We start from the raw sequence: 21,424 nt of genomic DNA, 5'->3' as shown, positions 1-21,424 counted from the left end.
GTGGCTCTACCCACAATGAGTACCGGTACCTTTTTTCCTCCAAAAAATGCACTGAATACACCAGTATTGTGCAAAACACTTTAAACTGTATTGTAGGAACATTTGATATACAGAAACCCGACACAGAAACATTTCAGCATTTGCCTGCATCAGGGAATGATAAAGTCTGCAAAAAGTCATTTTTCTGTGATTGTGTGTATGAAACACCAAAAATATTGAAGGTAAAACAGCCATACGAGTATAAAAATATATAAAAAAGCGTGTGCATCTATAGATATATACAGTGGTGTGCCGGTAAATGTTTAACAGGCTCTCTCCCCGGTCCCCCTCTACGCCCCCCCCCCCCCCCAAATTGCAGAGATGGCTATAGCCGGGGAGAGAGCCTGGGGGGGGGGAGCAATGCATTACTCCAGGGAAAAAAAATTAAATGCTGGCCCAGTATCCGATTCTGCTGCTATCTGTCCTCTTAACTCCGTTTCCAGGGCTTTCTTTCCTTTCCTCCTTTCTTCTTCATTTCTGGTCCTCCGCAGACTTGACTGTCCAGTGGATCCAGCTTCTGCCTATTTTCTTCATTCATGTGCAGTTTTTCCCCTCTCTTCCTTTTCCCTCATCTCATCTCCTTTCTCACTCTTCCCTCCCCTCCATCCATGTCCTGCATTTCTTCTCTCTCCCCTGCCCTCCCCTCCATCTACCCATGTCCAGCGACCCTCCTCTTCCCTGCCCTCCCCTCCATCCACCCATACCCAACGACCCTTCTGTCCCCCTGCCCCCCCCTCCTCCAGCCACCCATGTCCTACGACTCCCTTCTCTCCCCTGCCCCCCCTCCTCCTCCAGCCACCCATGCCCAGCGACTCCCTTCTCTCCCCTGCCCCCCCTCCAGCCACTGAGGCTGTCCAGAGGATGCTTCAGGGCAGGCAGGAAAGATCCTCAGTCTTTCGTGCCCGCTGCCGGTGCTGACTCTCCCCCGCTGCCGGATCGCTGTTCAACATGGCCGCCGAGTCTTACAAGGGTGGCCTCCAAGACTTCAGCAGAAGTCTCGTGAGGCCGCCGCTGGAAGTCTCGGCGGCCATTTTTAAAGAGCGATCCAACAGCGCGGGAGGGTCAGCACCGGCAGCGGGCAGGCCAGACTGCCTGCCCCAAAAAATTTGCTGGACAAGGGAGGTGATGGACCGGACCCTGTAGGAGGGAGGATGGGAGGGAGGGAGGAAGGAAGGAGAGCCGGCTCGCCCTCAGGAACAACCGGCTCGCAAGTCGGTAAAAAATTTAACAACCGGCTGTTGTGAGCCGGTGCGAGCCAGCTCCAGCACACCACTGGAGATATATATATATATGGTTATCTTATGCGGTCAAGGGCTGAATATCGGCACTTAACTGCATAAGTGCCAACTCCGCCCCTCGAATGCCCACAGTTTAGTTGGTTTTGGCGCATGTGCTAATCACAAATATTCAGCAGCATTAACTAGTTAAGTGCTGCTGAATATTGGTGGTTAGCCACAGACAAGTTATTCTAAGCGGGCAGAAGCCTTTCTTGCCTGCTTTAATCGTTTTGAATATTGGCTGGATTATGTCCTATTAAGAAGTAAAAAAAAAAAAAAAAAGGATGATTGTTATATATTGTTTTCTTAAATAATGCAAATAACAGTCACTACCTACCACTTAGCGATAGTAAGGTGAAAGGACCAAAGAATTTTAGATCATGAATGTTTTTAATATCTGTTTCTTAATTCAGAAAAGGAGGCAAGAATGTTATAAATAACAACCTTAATGTTTTTAGAATGAAAAATGCAAAAATAGCCAAAACTCGACTGAGAAAATGTTAAAAAAAAAGACCCTGATGCTACCAAAATTACAATTTGTGAATGCAAAAATAAAAATTAAAAAGAAACTTAAAATGCATTGTATAGATTGTTTAAACAAGCCAGCTGCTTACGTAGGAGTACATTAAACCCTCTTTTCCCCCTTACTTCTATATCCTCCACCCATATTGATTCCCTTCACACCCCTTTCCACAACCCTGAAATATGAGTTTTATTTTTCCCCAAACAAAAATAAATAAATTATATGAAAACACAGGCAAGACTGACAGACTTTACTTTTAGAATGAATTAAATATATGCTAATTATAAAATAAGCAAAAGATACAAATATTATGCAGATGTATCTCATAGTTGTTGTGGATATAGGATGCTTATCATCCTAGAAGGTCTAGGGGACATCATGGGGGCTAGTCATGCTCTTTATTTTATGTTGCTTCTCTTTCCTTTTCCTGAGAAATCTAATCCCCTTTTGCATTCATTGTATAGATTTTGCTATTTTCATTTCTCCTGTCTGTGTTTGTATATCTTATGTTTTGTGTATTTGCTGCACTCTTCGATGGTTGTTTCATATTTCAGTGTATCTGTTGTGCATGTGCTGCTTTGTCATGTATTTTGGAATGTGATCTGCTGAACAGCATTATATATAGGAAACTAATATTTTTCTGTTTAGGAGCTGTATGTGCAAGATTATTCTACTATTGACTGGCCAGCCCAGAGGAATAATGTTACTGCCTGTGATATATACACACCCCACAGCTGGCTGTTGACTCTGGCATATGGTAAGGAACCATAGTGAGGGTGAAATGCCAGGATGGACTTAGGCTACCAACTTGGGTTCAGTTCATAAATTCATAGAATTAGTCCTGTGCAGTAGGAGCAAACGCAGGACTGGATACACTTGCTCAACAGAAAAAGGAGCCAGTGGTTTGGGTTACAAACTGGGAAAGTGTTAGATGGCAGGAAGTGTATGGGTTTATGTAGTTCACTTTGAAGAAAAGACAGATGATTATGGAGTCAGGGCTGGGTGATGTCATAGGCAAACTAGGCATATGTTTAGAGTGAAGGGGTGGTGGCTATCAGATGTGCTTGGAACTTAAAAGGCTAGGATTACCAACTCTCTAGATTTTTTCCAGGATTCTACAGATATGTAAATTGTCTTGAAGGCAGAAGGATAGTTAAAGTGGATATTTTTTGGAGCAGAGAGCTCTAAGGGGCCCTTTTACTAAGCTGCGCAAGTGTCTATGCGTGCCCGACGCGTGACAATTCCGAGTTACCACCCGGCTACCGTGTTGCCCTTGCGGTAATTTCATTTTTTACGCGTGACCACTATGCGCGCTATAAAATATTTTTATTTTCTGGTGTGTGGGTGGTAATCAGCATTTTACGCACATAGACCATTACTGCCCAGTTACTGTGTGAGACCTTACTGCTAGGTCAATGGCTGGTGGTATTGTCTCAGACCCAAAATGGACACGTGGCAATTTTCATTTTGCCGCATGTCCATTTTTGGCAAAAATTTTAAAAAGGCATTTTTTATAGGTGCGCTGAAAAATGATTCTGCGTGCGCCCAAAACACGTGTCTAGACTACCGCAGGCCATTTTTCAGCATGCCTTACTAAAAGTGCCCCTAACTCTCCAATCCTCTCCTCTTTCACCTTAGAGTCTTTGATAAGATAGGCGGTCAGTGGCCCAACTGTTTGGGGAGGCTAAAGGGGGTGGTGCCAGGGGTGGGGCTTATATCCATAATTGTCGACAACACACAGAAAAAAAAAGTAAAAGTAAAATAGTCACAATTAATACCTTTTATTAACTTTAGATATTAGATATGTATCATATGTCAAAGTAAAAAGTGGTTGCTCAAAGCATATATTAACCAATGTATACTATTCAAAAATGTTATCAGTTATTAAACACTACTATTTCCATCCATGGAAAATCCCAAAATGAAATGGTCACATTAGTGAAGTAATATCTGTTGACTAGACTTCGCATCATAGGTGTCAATGATCTGCTCAGGGTTAATATCTCCAACCAGGTCACTTTCAGTGTTCAGTAAACATAAAGCTGTCAGTCTTTGCTGACCCATTGTGGATCTCAGCCAGTTTTGTACACATCTAATAGCAGAAAAGCATCTCTCACAGGTAGCTGTGCCAACAGGAACAGTAAGTGCCAGTTTCAAAAGCTTTGTAAAATTTGGATAAAAAGATGTTGAAGCAGCTGCTTTCCGAGTTTCAAGCACTTACCAACACTAAACCACATACACATCTATGGAACAATTCAACATCAGATCTTCCAAAATATAAAATCATGTCTGATGTTGTGACAAACAAACTAAAATTAATTTAAAGTGTTGATGTCACCTCAGTAAGGCCAACACACAAATCTCTCTACTGCAAAACACTTTACACAAACTTGTGCAAAAACACACTCAGAACCTTACCAACTCATAACAGCACTAATTCCAAAGACAGGACGAGCTGCAACCTTATGCGTGGAAAGGCAGCACTCTACACCAGGCTCTAAAACACCAATACACTACCTAGTGAAAAAAAACAAAGCAAAAAGGGCTGCAAATACTACATGCTAGCAGAATACTGCGCCTTGATCACACATGAAAAACACATGACAACAGATATGACAGAAGGAACTAGAAGTCAAAAGATATGAAGGCAAAATACTGAACTGGAAAGTTACCTCAAGAAGTCAGACTCGGCATGCAGCAATACTAGAGAAATTAAAACTTAAATGCAAAATATCACAGATGCACATTTCCAAAAGCTGGCATATTCCAATTAATAAATTCTGAATAAAATACTTTTTTCTACCTTTGTTGTCTGAATATTTAGTTTTTCTATTCGCTTTGGTTCCAGTGTCTTCTGTTTTATGCAGTGTCTTCTTTCCATTTCATATTTTTTCTCTCACTAAGTCCACCAGCCTCCTGTGTCCTTAATGCGTCCTGTCTACCATCTGTAGACCTGTCCCTATCCTACCTCCAGTTTCAGCATGTGCCCTCAAAGTGTTCCGATCCAGCCCTTAAATTTAGCAGTTTCCCTCCATCCATATCCAGCATTTCTCTTCACTCCCTTTCTCTCCATCCATGTGCATCTACTTCCTTTGTCTTTTCTTCCCTCCATCCTTGTCCAACATTTCTCCTCTCTTCCCTGCCCTCCACTCCATCCATGTCCAGATTTCTCCTCTCTTCCCTCCCCTCCAGCCATGTGAATCTCCTTCCTGTCTTTCCTTCCCTCCATCCATGTCCAGCATTTCTCCTCTCTCCCTTCCCTTCCATCCGTGTGCATCTCCTTCCTTTGTCTTTCTTTCCCTCCATCCTTGTCCAACATTTCTCCTCTCTTCCCTGCCCTCCACTCCATCCATGTCCAGATTTCTCCTCTCTTCCCTCCCCTCCAGCCATGTGAATCTTCTTCCTGTCTTCCCTCCCCGCCATCCATCCATATCCTGCAACTCTCCATTCTCCCCTGCCCTCTCCTCCATCCATCCATATCCAGCAATTTTCCTGTCCCCTGCCCTCCCCTTCATGTCCAGCAATTTCTCTTCACTCCCTTGTTCTCCCCTCTCATCCATGTCCAGCGATTCTCCTCTGCCCCTGTCCTCCCCTCCATGTCCAGTGATTTCTCCTCTCTCCCCTGCCGTCTCCTCCCATCCATGTCCAGCGATTCTCCTCTGCCCTCCCCTCCGATCCATGTCCAATGATTCCCCTTTGCCCCCTGTTCTCCCCTCCCATCCATGTCCAGTGACTTGCCCCAGCCCCTCTTTTTCAGCCCCCGAGTTTGACGTCCAACCCAGACCCACCTGCCTGCCCTCCTTTCCATTCCTGCTGCAGCTGTCCTATGTTTAAACCCTTTTATTTTAAGTCGCAGCAGCGACTCATCTCCAGCCATTCCCTTCCCACTCGGTGTCTCGCCTTCCTCTGACGAGGTATTTCCTGTTTCCACGAGCGGGAAGGGAAAGGCTGGATGCAAGCTGCCGCTGAGACTTAAAATAAAAGGTTTAAACGCAGCGCGGCTGCGGCAGGAATGGAAAGGAGGGCGGTCAGGGAGCTGAGGGCAGGCTCAGTGGGGGGTGGGCGGCGGCGGTGTTATGATTCTGCCGGTTTGGCTGAGGGGGAGGGGGGGACGTCTCTTCTGATTGGCTGCCAGGGGTTGTGCTGACGTCAGGGGATAGTACTTTAGCCTGCATCTGAAGAGTGTTTTCTGCTTTTGCGTTACTTACTTGGTGGTAACAGGAAAGCCTGATAGTTTTCTCTCAGAACGTGCTCTAGGTTCTGACAGGGATCTGTGTTGTATTAGAGTATTCTTTTCCTTCCCTCTGGGTTAGCTGCTGCTGTGTGTGTGTGCGTAGCTCTGTAATCAGGGTCAGCTGCTCGTTTGTTTAGTGGGGGCTGGGCATTGCTCAGCCTCCGGGGGGGGGGGGGGGGGGGGCTCGGGGCTGAGTGAGAGCCTTCTCCTTTGTTTGTTTGTTTTAAGGATTTCTCTTCCCAGTGTCTCGGCCTGCTGGCTCAGTGAGTTTAACCCTTTGTGTACTGTGTGTATTGTATTCCTGCCTCTGCCAGTGTGTTTGTTGGATGGGCCCCGCTTCCTCTCGGGAGGGGAAGCGTTCTCTCTGATTGTTTGTTGATTTATGGCACTCTCTCTCTGCTGGCTCTACAAGCTTAACCCTTTGTGTTCTGTGTGCCTCTGTCTACAGTGGGTTTGAGGCAAAGGCTTTCTGCCTTCCTTTTGTGCCTGGTTCCTCTGGCTTCTGCCTGGGGCGCCTACCCTGGTGGGGGGGGGGGGGGAAGTTGCTGTGTTAGTTCCCCTGTCCTGCGCTAGTCCTCTGGGTGGGCGTGGCCCGCTCTGGTCCTTTGTTTCCCCCTCTGCCCTATTGCTGGTGTTCAGCGCGTGTCTGGCATCTTGGGGCCCTCTGGGTTCTTTTACCTCTCCCTGTGTGTGATTGGGTTCCAGTTCAGCCGTGAGGCTCGCACGAGTGGCTCTGTGTGCGTGGGTTCCGGTTCGGCCACGAGGCCCGCCTGTATGCCTATTTCCCTTCTTCCTGAGGGACTGTGGGGATGGGTAGCTTATGGGGTATTGTGTAGCTGGGGTGTGCGGTGGTGGGTCGGTCTCCCCTTGGCCTGGGTCGGCGCCCTGCTGTACTCGGCCAGGGCCCAAGGGCTCACGACCAACCCAACGGATTACAGGCGGAAGATAAATTTTGTCAGAAAAGCTTTGAAAGCAACGAGCTGCAAGCAAGCTGCATGAATAGAATGATGCACAACGATGTACTACGGTCCATCCTATTTTTGAATTGGCTGATATTACACTCTGAAGTGGACAACCATAAAATGATAGCAATAATGGTAAGTGACAAAACGTTTTTCAAAAAATAATATATATTGGCAAAACTACCAGACTAGTGAAAAGTAGGATAATTAAGCACAGAAGCTGTATTAAATGCCAAGTCCAATCAGCACCACTGACAGAACACTTTACTCATAGAGAAGAGCAGAGATTCATTTTCTACTTCAACAGCCCTAAACCACACAGACTCAATTTAGAAATTGATTACAGTGTCTTTCTCTAAAAATACAATAACCATTTCCTTGTCATCAAGCAGATGAAGCCATTACGTATGGGTTGTGTCCATCAACCAGCAGGGGGAGATAGAGAGCACTCAAATTTCACAGAGCCACATGGTCAGCCAGCTCCACTGCCTCTTCAGTATTCTCTATCTCCCCAAGCAGGGTGGTTGCAGCTTGAACAAGCTCCTTAAAAAATCTGCCTGGGGGTGGCTCCTGGCTTGCCAGTTGTTAGCCGGGGTGTTAGAGGCTATAGCAGCTTCACTTTAAAGGCACATAGGTTAGCCCTTTCCCTGCCTTACCCATCCCCCCAGTGGATGTGAGCACATTAGTTTCACTTTTCCCTGCTCTTTCCCACTCTATACTTGGTGGATGCAGGTACATTGGTTCACCTTTCCCTGCCTTTCCCACTGTTCTGTACCTCCGGAGTTGATTTGATTGCCTCTTTTGCTGTTTTCTCTGCTTTCCTCACAGCGTTTAAAAAAAAAAAAAAAAGCAAGAGGTTTTCTTCAGTTTCTACAGCGTGACCGGAGCTTGTATACTCGGTCCAGTGATGTAAGAGTGTTTTCTGACTCCTCCGGGGAGGGCCCGCGATTGGGACGTTTTTGGCGCGAAGCCGCCATTTTGAATTTTCCGCCGTTTTTTCGGCGATGGCTGCAGAGAGTGTTAAGCGCTGTTCCAAGTGTGGCAAGCGCAGATCAGCAGCGGGGCTCTGTAAAACGTGCTGTTCAGGCGTAAGAGCCAGCCCGAGCATGGCGAGCGATGATTCTTCCCGCTCGGTGGAGCTGGCAGCGGGCGCCATTTTGAAAGCACCACATGGCACGACCCCCGCTGAGGCGGAGAGTCTGGAGACCGGAGGGGGCCCTCGAATTGAGGCTGGCCAAAGAGCTACTAGCCCTGGACTGGAACCGGGTGCCCAGGGCGAGTTTTTCTCCCCTAACTTTGTATTATTGCTTCATAATGCATATATGCTTAAAAGAGCTCAGCCACAGGGGTTTTCTACGGCCCCCCCTTACTGCTCCTCCAGTGGATGCAGGCCTGGGATTGCCCTCTGAGGCGTTTTTCCCTGATAGCTGGCCGCAAGAGAAGCGCAGAAGGGTAAATTCCCCTTCAGAGAGTGGCGCACCTCCCTTTTTCCCCCCCTGTGGTCGGGATGTGGTGACTCTGAGGGGTCTGGCAGGCCCTCGTGGCCAGAGGAACCAGAGGAAGGTGCAGAAGGGCCACTGGATCCAGATGATCCATCCGCGGTGAGGATTTTCCACCGCGAGGAGCTGCCAGCGCTTATTTCAGATTGTCTTACAGGTCCTCTCTATTGAAGACCCTGGGAGTGGCGTGGCCTCCTCTGGAAATCCGAGGATGGCAAGTACCAAAAAGCCTGCTCGAGCCTTTCCTTTGCATGACTCCATCCAAGAGCTTATTTCAGCTCAATGGGCTAACCCCGAAGAACCTTTGAAAGTTTCCATGGCTATGGGGCAATGATACCCTCTGAGTGAGGAGCATTTGGCTCGCTTTGCAATGCCTAAGGTGGATGCCCTAGTCACAGCTGTGACAAAGAGAACTACCCTCCCGGTTGAAGGAGGTGTTGCCCTGAAGGACATGCAAGACCGTAGACTGGAATCAGCACTTAAATGGTCCTTTGAAATTGCTGGTCTTACTATTCAGGCATCTGCATGCAGTTGTTATGCTGCTGGAGCATGTCTGGCATGGTTGCAACAGGCAGTGGAACAGCCCGGTGATGGAGCGGAGCCCTTGTCTGAAGTGGCTCCACGAATGGAGTCGGCCTTGTCCTTTTTGGCTGACGCCCTTTCTGATATTGTCAGAGCTTCGGGTAAACAGATGGCTGTAGCAGTGGTGGCTCGCCGTCTTCTGTGGCTACGGCATTGGGCGGCGGACATGGCCTCTAAACAAAGGTTGGTGACGTTGGGTGAGGAGTTGGAGGAAATTGTGAAAGGCCTGGGAGATGCTAAACCCCAGCGCTTACCCGAGGATAGGCCGTGGCCTCCCTCCAAGGGTCAGGCGGTTCACTCCTCTTATAGACCTCGCTTCCGTGAAGCTAGAAGGTACCGCCCGGGGCATTCTGCTGGGTCCACTTCTCGTGGCCGGTTTTCAGCAGAGGAACTCCTTTCGCTCGGACAAACGTTCCGCAGCAGCAGGCTCAAGACCTGGAGTTCAAGGGCGACCCTCTCAATGAGGGTGCGCCGGCCCCCTCCTCGATTCCTGTTATAGGACGACGTCTTTCCCTCTTTCTCGAGGAGTGGGCCAAGATTACCTCAGATCAGTGGGTCTTGGACCTGATCAGAGAAGGATACCGAATACAATTCGATGCCCTGATAAGAGATGTGTTTGTGGAGTCCCGATGCGGTTCTGCCGCCAAATGTGCCACGGTAGAGGAGACCTTACAAGGCTTGATTCACATTGGGGCGGTTTCCCCCGGTGCCTCCCACCGATTTCGGCTGCGGCCGCTACTCCATTTACTTTGTGGTGCCCCAAAAAGGTGGGTCTTTTCGCCCTATTCTGGACTTAAAAGAATTAAACAAGTCCCTAAGAGTACGGCATTTTCACATGGAAACCCTGCGCTCTGTCAGTGCGGCGGTACAGCCAGGAGAGTTTCGCACGTCTCTGGACCTGAAAGAAGCTTACTTGCACATTCCAATTTGGCCCCCGCACCAGAAGTTTTTGCAGTGATGGGAAAACATTTCCAGTTTCGGGCCTTGCCTTTTGGCCTCGCCATAGCTCCCCAAACCTTTTCCAAGGTAATGGTGGTAGTAGCTGCTTTTCTCAGGCGAGAAGGTATCCGGGTTCACCCGTACCTAGACGACTGGCTCATCAGAGCGGACTCTGCAACAGAGAGCCATCAAGCTACAGCCAGAGTGGTCTCAGTACTGCAATCTCTGGGCTGGGTCGTCAGTGTAGCCAAAAGTCATCTGACCCCCCTCGCAATCCCTAGAATATTTGGGGGCACGGTTCGACACAGACTCGGGATATGCATTCCTACCCGAGCAAAGGCGGTGCAAGCTTCAGAATCAGGTCCATCTGCTCCTGAGGATGCCCCGCCCGCGAGCTTGGGACATTGTCCAGCTGTTGGGATCGATGACGGCCATCTTGGATTTGGTGCCCTGGGCGAGAGCGCACCTGAGACCTCTGCAGTATTCCCTGCTTCAACGATGGTCTCCAGTATCTCAGGATTATCAATGCAGACTCTCTTGGCTCCCTGTGGCCCGACTCAACATGGAGTGGTGGCTCTCAGACAGCATGCTGCGGCGAGGAATGCCGCTGGCGCTCCCCGATTGGTGCCTAGTGGTGACAGATGCCAGCCTGAAGGGCTGGGGTGCACATTGCAAGGGGAAGCATGCCCAGGGTCTTTGGACACCCGACAAGTCGGAGTGGTCCATCAATCGCCTAGAGTTGAAAGCGGTGTTTCAGGCGCTTCTGGCCTTTCAAGTGACCCTGGAAGGATTGACTGTCAGAGTGATGTCGGACAACATGACAACAGTGGCCTACATAAACCGACAAGGCGGCACTCAGTGCAGAGTGCTGGCCGCGCAGGCCGAACAGATTTGCCACTTGGCCGAGCTGCATCTACAGTTTCTGTCGGCAGCTCACATTGCAGGTCAGAGCAACGTGCAAGCCGATTATCTAAGCAGGCATCAAATCGATCCAGCGGAATGGGAACTGGCAGACGAAGTATTCCTGCAGATATGTGCCAAATGGGGCAAGCCCGTAATGGATCTTATGGCGACAAGCTCAAATGCCAAAGTCCCGTGCTTTTCAGCAGACGGAGAGATCCTTGGTCAGCCGGGTTGGATGCCTTGGCTCAACCCTGGCCTCTGGGCCTCTGGTATGTGTTCCTTCCGTGGCCCTTGATAGGACGTGTGCTCCTGCGGATTCGGCTTCACCCAGGAGAAGTGGTTCTCATCGCCCCGGATTGGCCCAGGGGGCCTTGGTATGCGGACCTCCGACAGATGCTAGTGGAGGCTCCCCTTTACCTCTGGTACCGAACCTGTTGTCGCAGGGACCGGTGGCCATGGAGGACGCCTGCCGTTTTGGTCTTACGGCATGGCTATTGCGAGGGCGCAATTGAGAGGCAAAGGCTATTCCAATAATGTTATTTCCACTCTCCTGCAGGCCCGCAAGCGGTCCACTTCCGTGGCTTATGCCAGGATCTGGCGCCAGTTTGAGGCTTGGTGTGTTTCAAAAGCAATCTCACCCATGCGGGCTCCTGTCTCGCCGATTTTGGACTTTTTGCAGGATGGTGTACAAAAAGGCTTGGCCTATAATTCCCTGCTGGTGCAAGTGGCAGCATTGGCCTCCCTTCATGGTAAGGTTGCAGGCGTGTCTTTAGCTGCTCATCCAGATGTGGCACGGTTTCTTAGAGGGGTGCTTTGGCTCCGTCCTCCAGTGCGGGCACCTTGTCCAGCTTGGAACCTGGGGCTAGTTTTGAAGGCTCTGCAGGGTTCTCCTTTTGAACCGCTACGGCGAGCTTCAGAAAAAGATTTGACAATAAAGGCCATTTTTCTGGTGGCCATTACTTCGTCGAGACGGGTGTCAGAACTCCAGGCACTGTCCTGTCGAGAACCATTTCTGCAATTTTCAGAGTCCGGGGTCACGGTTCGTACCGTGCCTTCCTTCATGCCTAAGGTGGTTTCAGCATTTCACCTAAACCAGCCTATTTTTCTACCCTCTTTTGTTAAGGAGGAGTTTCCAGAATCCTTTGGGCAGTTGCACCTGTTGGATGTGCGCAGGACTCTGTTGCAGTATCTGCGAGTTACTAATTCTTTCAGGACCTCTGATCATTTGTTTGTTTTATTATCAGGTTCTCGCAGAGTGTCTCCAGCGTCTAAAGCCACTATTGCCCGCTGGGTCAAAGAAGCTATCTTTTCAGCTTATCTGCTTGCCGGCCGGCCTCCGCCTGTAGCCTTTAAGGCACATTCTACAAGAGCGATTTCTTCCTCTTGGGCTGAAACTGGAGCACTCTCTCTTCATGAGATTTGCAGTGCAGCAACATGGGCTTCGAAGCTCTCATTTGCCTGACATTACAGGCTGGATGTGGCTGCTAGGAGGGATGTGCGTTTTGGAGCACAAGTGCTAGCGCGTGGTGTGACTTCTTCCCACCCTATATAGGGATTGCTTTGATACATCCCATCTGTAATGGCTTCATCTGCTTGATGACAAGGAAGGGAAAATTAGGTTCTTACCTTGGTAATTTTCTTTCCTTTAGTCATAGCAGATGAAGCCATGAGCCCTCCCTTTATGATTGTCTGTATGATGTGAATCTGTTTCAGGTTCTGTTCTTGTTTCCTGAAGTTCTAATTCTTCCTTGGGAGAAAGTTGGAAAACAGTCTTCAGGATTCTTGTTCACTTATAGGAGGATGAGTTCATTCCCTCCAGTTCATGTGTAGGAGGTTGAGTTCATTCCCTCCAGGAAGGATGTGTGTATTCCCTCCATAAATACAAAGAGGAGGACAAGTTTATTCCCTCCAGGAGGATGTGTTCATTCCCTACTTTTGAGTTCATGCCCTTGTTATGGGGCCATCGTTCGCTGTGAGGAAAGTTCATGTTATTCCCATTGCGGTTTGTTATACTGCTTTGGAAGCTTCAAATACTGAAGAGGCAGTGGAACTAGCTGACCATGTGGCACTGTGAAATTTGAGTGCTCTCTATCTCCTCCTGCTGGTTGATGGACACAACCCATACATAATGGCTTAATCTGCTATGACTAAAGGAAAGAAAATTACCAAGGTAAGAACCTAATTTTCCCTTTTTATATCATGCCACTCAGTCACCAAGTCATATTTTCAATACCCAACATACATACTTCTCCATGGGTGCACTGTTTTCCATGTGATACCGCACTTTCATCATGTTTATCAGATCATTTGTGTATTTTTATGGTATAGTAATGTCTCAGACTATTAATGTTTACTCCAATATATTTATTATTTATCATTGGCATTTATTGTTATTGTTTTTTTATCAATATTCTGTATTGGAAATTTGATTACTCATTTTTTGCTTTTTTTAAATTGTACTAGATATTTTTTGTTTCTTTTAAATGTTACATGATTTCTATACGTTACAAGATGTCTTTAATGTTTCTTGCATGTTTGAATGTTTATGAGTATGAGGCAATTTTTCATTCTTATTGCATCTAGTACGGTAAAGACTACAATTCATTTGTGCTTCTATCATCTATAAAAATATTTTTTATGACCATAATAACAATTTTTTTATCCATTTACAAATTAGCATATACTGTGTAAATCAGAATTTAGCCATTTATTAGAATCTATAACATTCAAGTCATAACATCATTATAAAAGATTGTTGCAATTCATGTATTTTAAAGTACTAGTTAGTTAATTTGATTTTATCTTCTATCTTGTATTATATACAAGAACAAAATATATTTAACTTTTAAAGTTTTTTTTCATATACATATATATATATATACATATATACGAGCTGACCGACTTCCACAAGTCATTGAAGACTTATCTCTTCGAAAAAATCTATCGAAAGGATTAAAACACATGAAGTCCACGCACACTGTTAGTACTGCATCAATACATACTCATTTATACTCTCATCCCCCAAAATTCTAACACACTCAAAAAAATTCTAACACACTCAAACCTTAATCTACAGGTAAAAATGTTATAACCAAATGTTCTTTAGCTATTGTTCTGTAATCCTATCAGTATCCGTTGTTTCTTCACTATTCCATTGTTCTGTTCCATTGTTCTATTCCCCTTGCGATACGTAGACATTGTTTTTACTTTACTCCTCACAATGTAACCATAATCGAGTTGTAACAAATTGTACTTCCATCAATACAATGTATTGTAAGCCACACTGAGCCCGCAAATAGGTGGGAAGATGTGGGATACAAATGCAATAAATAATAATAATAATAATACAATGGATTAATTTTCATAAGTTCAATTTTTTTATTATTTTATTTTTTTATTAAAATTGTTTTCGTTATTCTATTATTTTTCCATTTATTATTTTATTGTTATTAATATATTTTTAATTTTATTTATCTAAAAACTAGTAATTACTTAGCAAAATTAAATTTGGTCATTTTACACACTTTATTTTATTGAAATTGAGGTATATCAGCATAAAATGATTTCAAACATTTTATTTTAAAAAATTTGAAATATATGAGTTATACATGATTTAAAACATTCCTATTCTAAGTCAGTGTAAATTCATGGATCTTGGAGGAGTAGTGTTTATTAATTTTTATTATTTTTTTCCCTCTTTTTCCTTTTTTCTTCCTTTCTTTTTTCTTTTATCATTATTATTATTTTTATTATTTCCCCCCTTCTTTTACTCCATTATGTTTAAATCTTTTTTATTATCATTGCGCAACAAATAGAAACAGAACCAATACATATGCAACTAACAGTGAAAATCACAATGATCAACAGCTAGCCAAGCATCAACATATCATTTACATTTTCTCCCATCCCCCCAACCCCTCCCTCCGTCCGATTTCTCCCTCCTCAAACCCCTCCCCTCAACCCCTTCCCCTCTCCATCCCTAGCCCTCCCAACCCTCCCCTCCTCCTACTTAGCATATCCCCTCCCCTTCTTCCCTCCCTATCAGCACAAGATTATTAATGTTAACATTACTATCACTATTAGGTACTATGAATTGAGGATTCTACTTTGTGCAGTGGGTTGCAAAGTGTCCCAAAAGTTCGCCCATGTTTTCTGCAGTGTCCGACCTTCTCTTGATGTCAAATCTTGAATTCCGCGCCTCTCTAACTTCAATAATTCAATCATTTGTATCCGCCAGTCCGCTATGGACAGTGCTCTACTGTCTCTCCAGTGCAGCAATATGGCTCTTTTCCCCATCAATGCTGCCCTCTGTAGGAAAGCGCGAAGGCCTGAGGGAGTGGTTCCAGCACATTTGAATTCTCCAAAAAGGAGTAGGGGTTGTCGCTGAATTTTATGACCCCAATATCTCCTAGTCTCACGCAGTATCTGTGCCCATAGCAATGTCGTGTGGCAGCAAGTCCAGAACATATGTCCAAGGGAGGCTTGAGCGAAACCACACCACGGGCAGATATCAGACTGTCCATATCCTGCTTTAAAGGCTCTGTTTGGAGAAACATAAAGTCGAAGGGCAAATTTATATTGTAGTTCCCAAAAGCGGGTGAAGACCTTAGGTACTTTGTATGGAGGTCAGGAAACCACTCAATGTATCCTCCTTGATCTCCACCTTCAGGTCTGCCGCCCATTTTCTCGCCACGGTTCGGTAATCTATGTCCTCTGTTGAGTCTTGTAGGTATCTGTGGTGGTATTTCAGAGGTACCGGGTTCTGTGCCCCTAAAGTCAATGCAGTGTTTAAAATGTCCTGAACATCCTCACTTAAGTTGTACCATCCCAGAGATCTGATGTAATGATGCACCTGTAGATAGGCAAAGCGGTCTTTCTTGGTCAGCTTAAATTCCTGTTGCAGTTCTGTAAATGGACGTATCTTGCCCTCCTCCGTCACTAGTTGGTAGATATACTGTATCCCACTTGTCCGCCATCGGGCGAAGGCTGCAGAGGTGGATCCCTCAGGAAAATCCGGATTGTGATACAGTGGCAGAAATGGAGTCGCCCTCCAATCAGTTATGTCTCTTACAGAGCCACTTCCATGTTGCCCTAGCTGCCAGTAATAATGGATTCTTCCCCAACCCCTCATCTAATCTATGTCCCGGCGCATGCAATCCCCATCCTAGATGTGCAGTGGGAGCCAGAGCCATCTCTAAAGGTGTTATCGAAAAATCCTGGGTTCCTGCTAGCCAGTCTTTTATGTGCCTCATAGAACTAGCTACAGTGAGGTAACGTATGTTAAGCAGGCCCATTCCCCCATGTGATTTTGGTTTCTGTAATATCTGAATAGGGAGTCTAGGCCTTCTCCCATTCCACAAAAACTTCTGTGTGAGCTGATTAAGAGTCCGCTCCTCCCTCTCCCTCAGGTACAAGGGCAGCATCTGAAATATATATAGCCACTTAGGGGCAATCATCATGTTAAAAAGGCCTATCCGACCCGAAAAAGAGAGAGGGCACGCACTCCATGCCTGTAATAATCTCCTGGTCGAGGTCACGAGGGGCGAAACATTACTCTCATATAGTGCTTCCATGTCTACTGGGATTGTGACCCCCAGATAACGGATTTGATGTTGTGCCCACTACAGTGGTTGTTAGCCTCTCCACTCTCTCCGTACCGTCTCACTCAGTGGAAGGGCCAGTGACTTAGCCAAGTTAAGCCTATATCCCGAAAGTTTCCTGTAATTCTCTATCACAGATAGGAGCGATGTAAGCGAGGCCTGTGGGTCACTCAGCAACATCAGCACGTCATCTGCGTATGCAAGTACTTTCAGTTCCCTCCCATACACCTGGATGCCCTTAATGTTGCACTGCGATCGAATTTCTGCCAATAAGGGCTCCAGAGTCAATATGAAAAGCAATGGTGACAGAGGGCATCCCTGTCTTGTGCCCCTTTCGATGTCAAAACTATCTGTGTACATCCCATTTACTCTTATCATTGCTCGTGGGCGTGTATACCATGTTTCTACCGCTTGAAAAAACCATCCTGCCAACCCTCTGTCTTTCAGGACTTCAAACATGAAAGGCCATTCCACCTGATCAAAAGCGCGTTCCGCGTCTAAACTCACAAGCAATCCACGGGCCTCTGAACCTGGTCTAGCCAGCATGGCTAATAGTAATTTCCGCACGTTGAGGACTGACTGGCGGCCCCGAATGAAGCCAGTTTGTTCCTCCTGTACTAGTTGAGGCATTAGGGGCGCCAATCTATCTGCTAAAATATGGGACAGTAGTTTCGCCTCTACATTAATGAGTGATATGGGTCTGTAGGAGCTAGGGTCCAAGGGGTCTCTACCAGGTTTAGGTATAAGGCTAACAGTAGCCGTATTCGCATGTGCTGGGAAACACCCCGCCTCCACCACCGTATTTAGATATTCTGTTAAAGGACCTATTATCTGTGATGTTAATATTTTGTAAATTCGCCGGACAGGCCATCGGGCCCAGGGGCGGAATGTAACTTCAGCGCTCTAATGGCTGTCTGTAACTCTTTGGCCTCTATCGGGATATTTAGAGAGGCTAAATGGTCCGTCAAAATACTCCCCAATTTCCTCTCTTGTAGGTATTTCTGAATTTTCTCCCGGAGGCCTACTTTTTCTGTTCCCCCCCCTATATAAGGTGGCGAAGTGATCTTGAAAAGTCTGAGCTATTTCTGATAAGTTATTTGTAGTCTTGCCCCCAGGTGTCTTAATAGCGGAAATGAAATGCGGTCTCCGGGTTCCTTTCACCAGACGGGCCATCATTCCTCCTGCTCTGTCCCCAAATTTGTACAACTGGTACTTCCTGTACAGCAGGGATTTCTTTGTTCTCTCATGTAGTAGACTATTTAAGGCCACCCTAGTAGCCGTCAGTGTCTCATAGTGGGATTGAGTAGGTTCGTGAATGTATCTGCGTCTCGCCCCTCTTAACTTCTTCTCTAGGTCTATGATTCCCTGGGTGATTTGTCGATTCCGTCTACTGACGTAGGCGATAATCTCACCTCTGAGTACCGCTTTGGCGGTAGACCAAAAAAGAACAATATCCTCTACGTGTTCCGAGTTATGTGCCTGAAACTCCTCCCATTTCTTTTGCAAGTGGCCTTGGAATTCTTTAGAGGAGAATAAATATGCTGGGAATCTCCACCCTGATGGCCTCCGGAAGAAAGTCCCCGATTCAATATTCACCCAAATGGCAGAATGGTCCGAAATCTCTTCCGGGCCTATTGTGACTGCAGTGATCTTGGGGAAGAGATCCGGTGTTACCAGTATATAATCTATTCTGGACTGTGTGTGATGTGCTCTGGAGGTATGTGTGTAATCCCTCTCTTCCCCATGGAGGATCCTCCAAGGATCTATCAGGCCCAGTCCCTGACAAAAGGTTTCTAACACCGAGGGGGAAGAAGTCAGACTTTTGGGAGGTGGGTTAGATCTGTCTAACTCTGCATCCATCGCCAGATTTAAGTCCCCTGCTATTATTAAGGGCCGCACCTTTCTGTCTTGATATCTGGTTAACAGTTGTGCATAAAATTTTTGTGCTGAGGAGTTTGGCCCATACACTGAGGCCAGCAGTATCTCGTTCCCTTGTAGATTAAGTTGTATCCCCACCAATCTTCCCTCACCATCTTTGTACATCATTTTTGCTGTGCATAATAGTGTTTTGTGAATCAGGATCGCTACCCCCCCCCCCCCCCCTTTCGACCTATTGCTGGGGAGCTAAAAACGTCCCCCACCCAATGGCGCTTCAGCTTCTCATGTTCTTCCTGTGAAAGTCTGGTCTCCTGAAGGCAGGCTATTCCTACTTTGTGGCGATTAAGGGCCGCAAGTATTTTAGTTCTCTTAACTGGAGAGGAGATGCCCCCCACATTCCAAGAGATCAGGCGAATCCTAGCAGGTGGCATACAGGGGTAACAGGCTGTCCTGGCAACGCTAAGATGCTTTGTTTATGTCTCCAGGGCACCCAGCCTTGCCCCAGAGCTCCCTTTTTCCCACTGCACATCGTTTTGTCACTATCCTCTCTTCTGTACCTGGTGTTGGTACCAATGTTGTATTCCGTGTTCCCAAATGAAATCTTATGCTCCCCCTTTCTCTAACCCTTCCCACCCTATTCCCTACCCCCCCCCTCCCAAGAATCTAACCTGTGTACCCGTTCCCTATACATCTGCCCTCGTTAAGTTGGGAGCCCCTACAATGCACGAGGCCTCCCGCCCTTGTTGGCTGTATAACTAAGAAGTGTTCTCACAGCTTATTGTACTCACTGCATCAGTCCACTGCAAGGTCCAAGAACAGTCTCACTCTCCCCCTTCCTCCACCGGCTGCGGAGCCAACTTGCTTTCCAACTCTGCGATGTATTCCTTGGCTGCCAGCTCTGTGTCAAACGATTTCCATCTGTCTCCATGTCGTATACGTAACACCGCTGGGTAGATAAACATAAATCTGACCTGCAATTCCTGCAAACGGCGGCACAACGGGTTAAACTTCTTCCGTCGTTCTTGTAGAGATACCGAGTAGTCCTGGAAAATTCGAATCAAATGGCCGTCATATTTGGTGGTCTCTCTCTTTAATCTGTATCCTCTCAGAATCTCTAGTTTATGGAGGTAGTTATGTACCTTTAATATGACTGCACGCGGTGCCTGGCGGCCATCTTGTCTCCGGCCTACTCTGTGAACTCTCTCCAGACAGAGTGCCCCAGCGTGGTCTGATAAAGCAAATTCTGATTTAAGCCATTTTTCCACGACCTCTGCTAATGCTGGGTCGCTGATCGATTCTGGCAGACCAATGAGACGCAAGTTGCTCCGTCTCGATCTATTCTCGAGATCGTCGATCTTTTCATTTAGCGCTGTTACCGTACTCTGCAGCTGTTTCATTGTTTGCTGCATCGGGGGGTGGATATCTTCCAAGTTTGACACCCGCTTCTCTAACTCTCCTGTTCACTTGGAAGCTTCTGTCAGACAGGCTTCGAACTGTTCTATCTGTGTCGATAAACGTTCTAGGCGCGGCTCCAGCGCTTGGGTTACTGCCGTCGTTATTTGCAGTAGCTGTTCCTCGGAGAGGGCAAACCCGCCTCGTGCCGTTGGCTGATCTGCGCCAGCGTCCGCTCCTCGCGTTTTTTCTTTTTCTTTTTTAACACTGTGGGCTGGCATTGTTTTTGGTTGCGCTTCGACAAACTTGTCCATCGGTGGGTAAGCTTCCTCTCTCTAGTCTTTTCTGACCTTCTCAAGAGGTTTTAGCGAGAATAGTTGACGATTTTGGGCGTCGGGCCTCGGAGAGCAGAGATCTCACGTCCTGCTCTCTCAGCGCATCACGTGACTCCCCTCTTTTACTCCATTATATGTACATGTATGTATTTATATGTATTTTAAATTTAAATGCTTTACTTTTTGTCTATTAGATTGTAAGCTCTTTGAGCAGGGACTGTCTTTCTTCTGTGTTTGTACAGCGCTGCGTACACTTTGTAGCGCTCTAGAAATGTTAAATAGTAGTAGTAGTACATAACTTTTTTCATTTTTATTTATATACTATTTAGTCAGCACACAGAGCTTGATTTGCAAGCGTTTTTTACAACTCTGATACCTACCCTACTAACACGTATTTAGCTGGTTTGTAAACACATTTTTATAGGTCTTTCCATATTCCTTCTTAGAGAAACAGAAGAACAATGTAGTTATTTTAATGTTTATCTTTTAATTTTTTTAATTCTTTTTTTATTTACCATTCAACATGCTATGTTTCAATATATAGCCTATATTAGCTACGAGGTTGGACCTAAGTTGCTTTTGGGGATCAAATAGATATTCACTGGAGCGGTATTTAATACATTTTTCACATTATTTCATTTCTCTGCTTTTCACAACATTATTGGTTGCCATACGATCGTTCACATTCTTTACAATTGCAGTTGATCGATTCACGCATACATGTCCCTGCAGTTAGTAGCTATTTACACCTTGTAGATACGTAAGGTCATTTAAATATTTATCCTTACGTCATTTCCTCCACTAACCCTTTAAATGGTAGCTACGTTAAACCCTCAGTTTGTACTACTGATGTCATTTATTTGTATTGCTGTTGAGGCACTCCACAGCTGACTTCGCTATTCTTGTGTTCTAAGGGTGAGTAAGACGGTTTATCTATTCATAAGCAAGTAGAATAACGTTTCATAACTGTCATTTTGAATACAAGCAGCTTGCTTGCAGTTCGTTACTTTTGAAGTTTTTCTGACTGTCACACTATGCACACATGTATATTTCTCTTTGGCACCTTTTTTCAAAAAATACAACGCCGTTGTACAGGTATTTATTTAGTTATTTATTTTTTAAAAACATTATTTCTTGAAAAACGTTTCTTCACATTAGAAATCACTATATACCATTCGTTATCACAGAAATCCCCAGTCTTCTACTCACCAGCTAAGGATTACTGCTCTAAAAATAAGAATCAGCCAACAGAACAGACCCA

The 21,424-nt window shown here is 46.0% G+C and overlaps 1 protein-coding gene across 1 annotated transcript in view; it reads left to right on the top strand.

Moving 5' to 3' along the window:
• LSS (lanosterol synthase) overlaps window positions 1–21,424 on the top strand; it is a 968,970-nt gene that overhangs the window by 452,395 nt on the left and 495,151 nt on the right. Inside the window, exon 8 of the mRNA XM_030210819.1 lies at window positions 2,488–2,596. Within this exon, the coding sequence (XP_030066679.1) occupies window positions 2,488–2,596 (109 nt within the window). The remainder of the gene's footprint in view (window positions 1–2,487; window positions 2,597–21,424) is intronic.

The sequence above is a fragment of the Microcaecilia unicolor genome, chromosome 7 (genome assembly GCF_901765095.1).
Source record: "Microcaecilia unicolor chromosome 7, aMicUni1.1, whole genome shotgun sequence".
Classification (NCBI taxonomy): domain Eukaryota; kingdom Metazoa; phylum Chordata; class Amphibia; order Gymnophiona; family Siphonopidae; genus Microcaecilia; species Microcaecilia unicolor.
The sequence above is the reverse complement of the archived record's forward strand: the minus strand, read 5'-3'. Positions and strand labels throughout refer to the sequence as shown.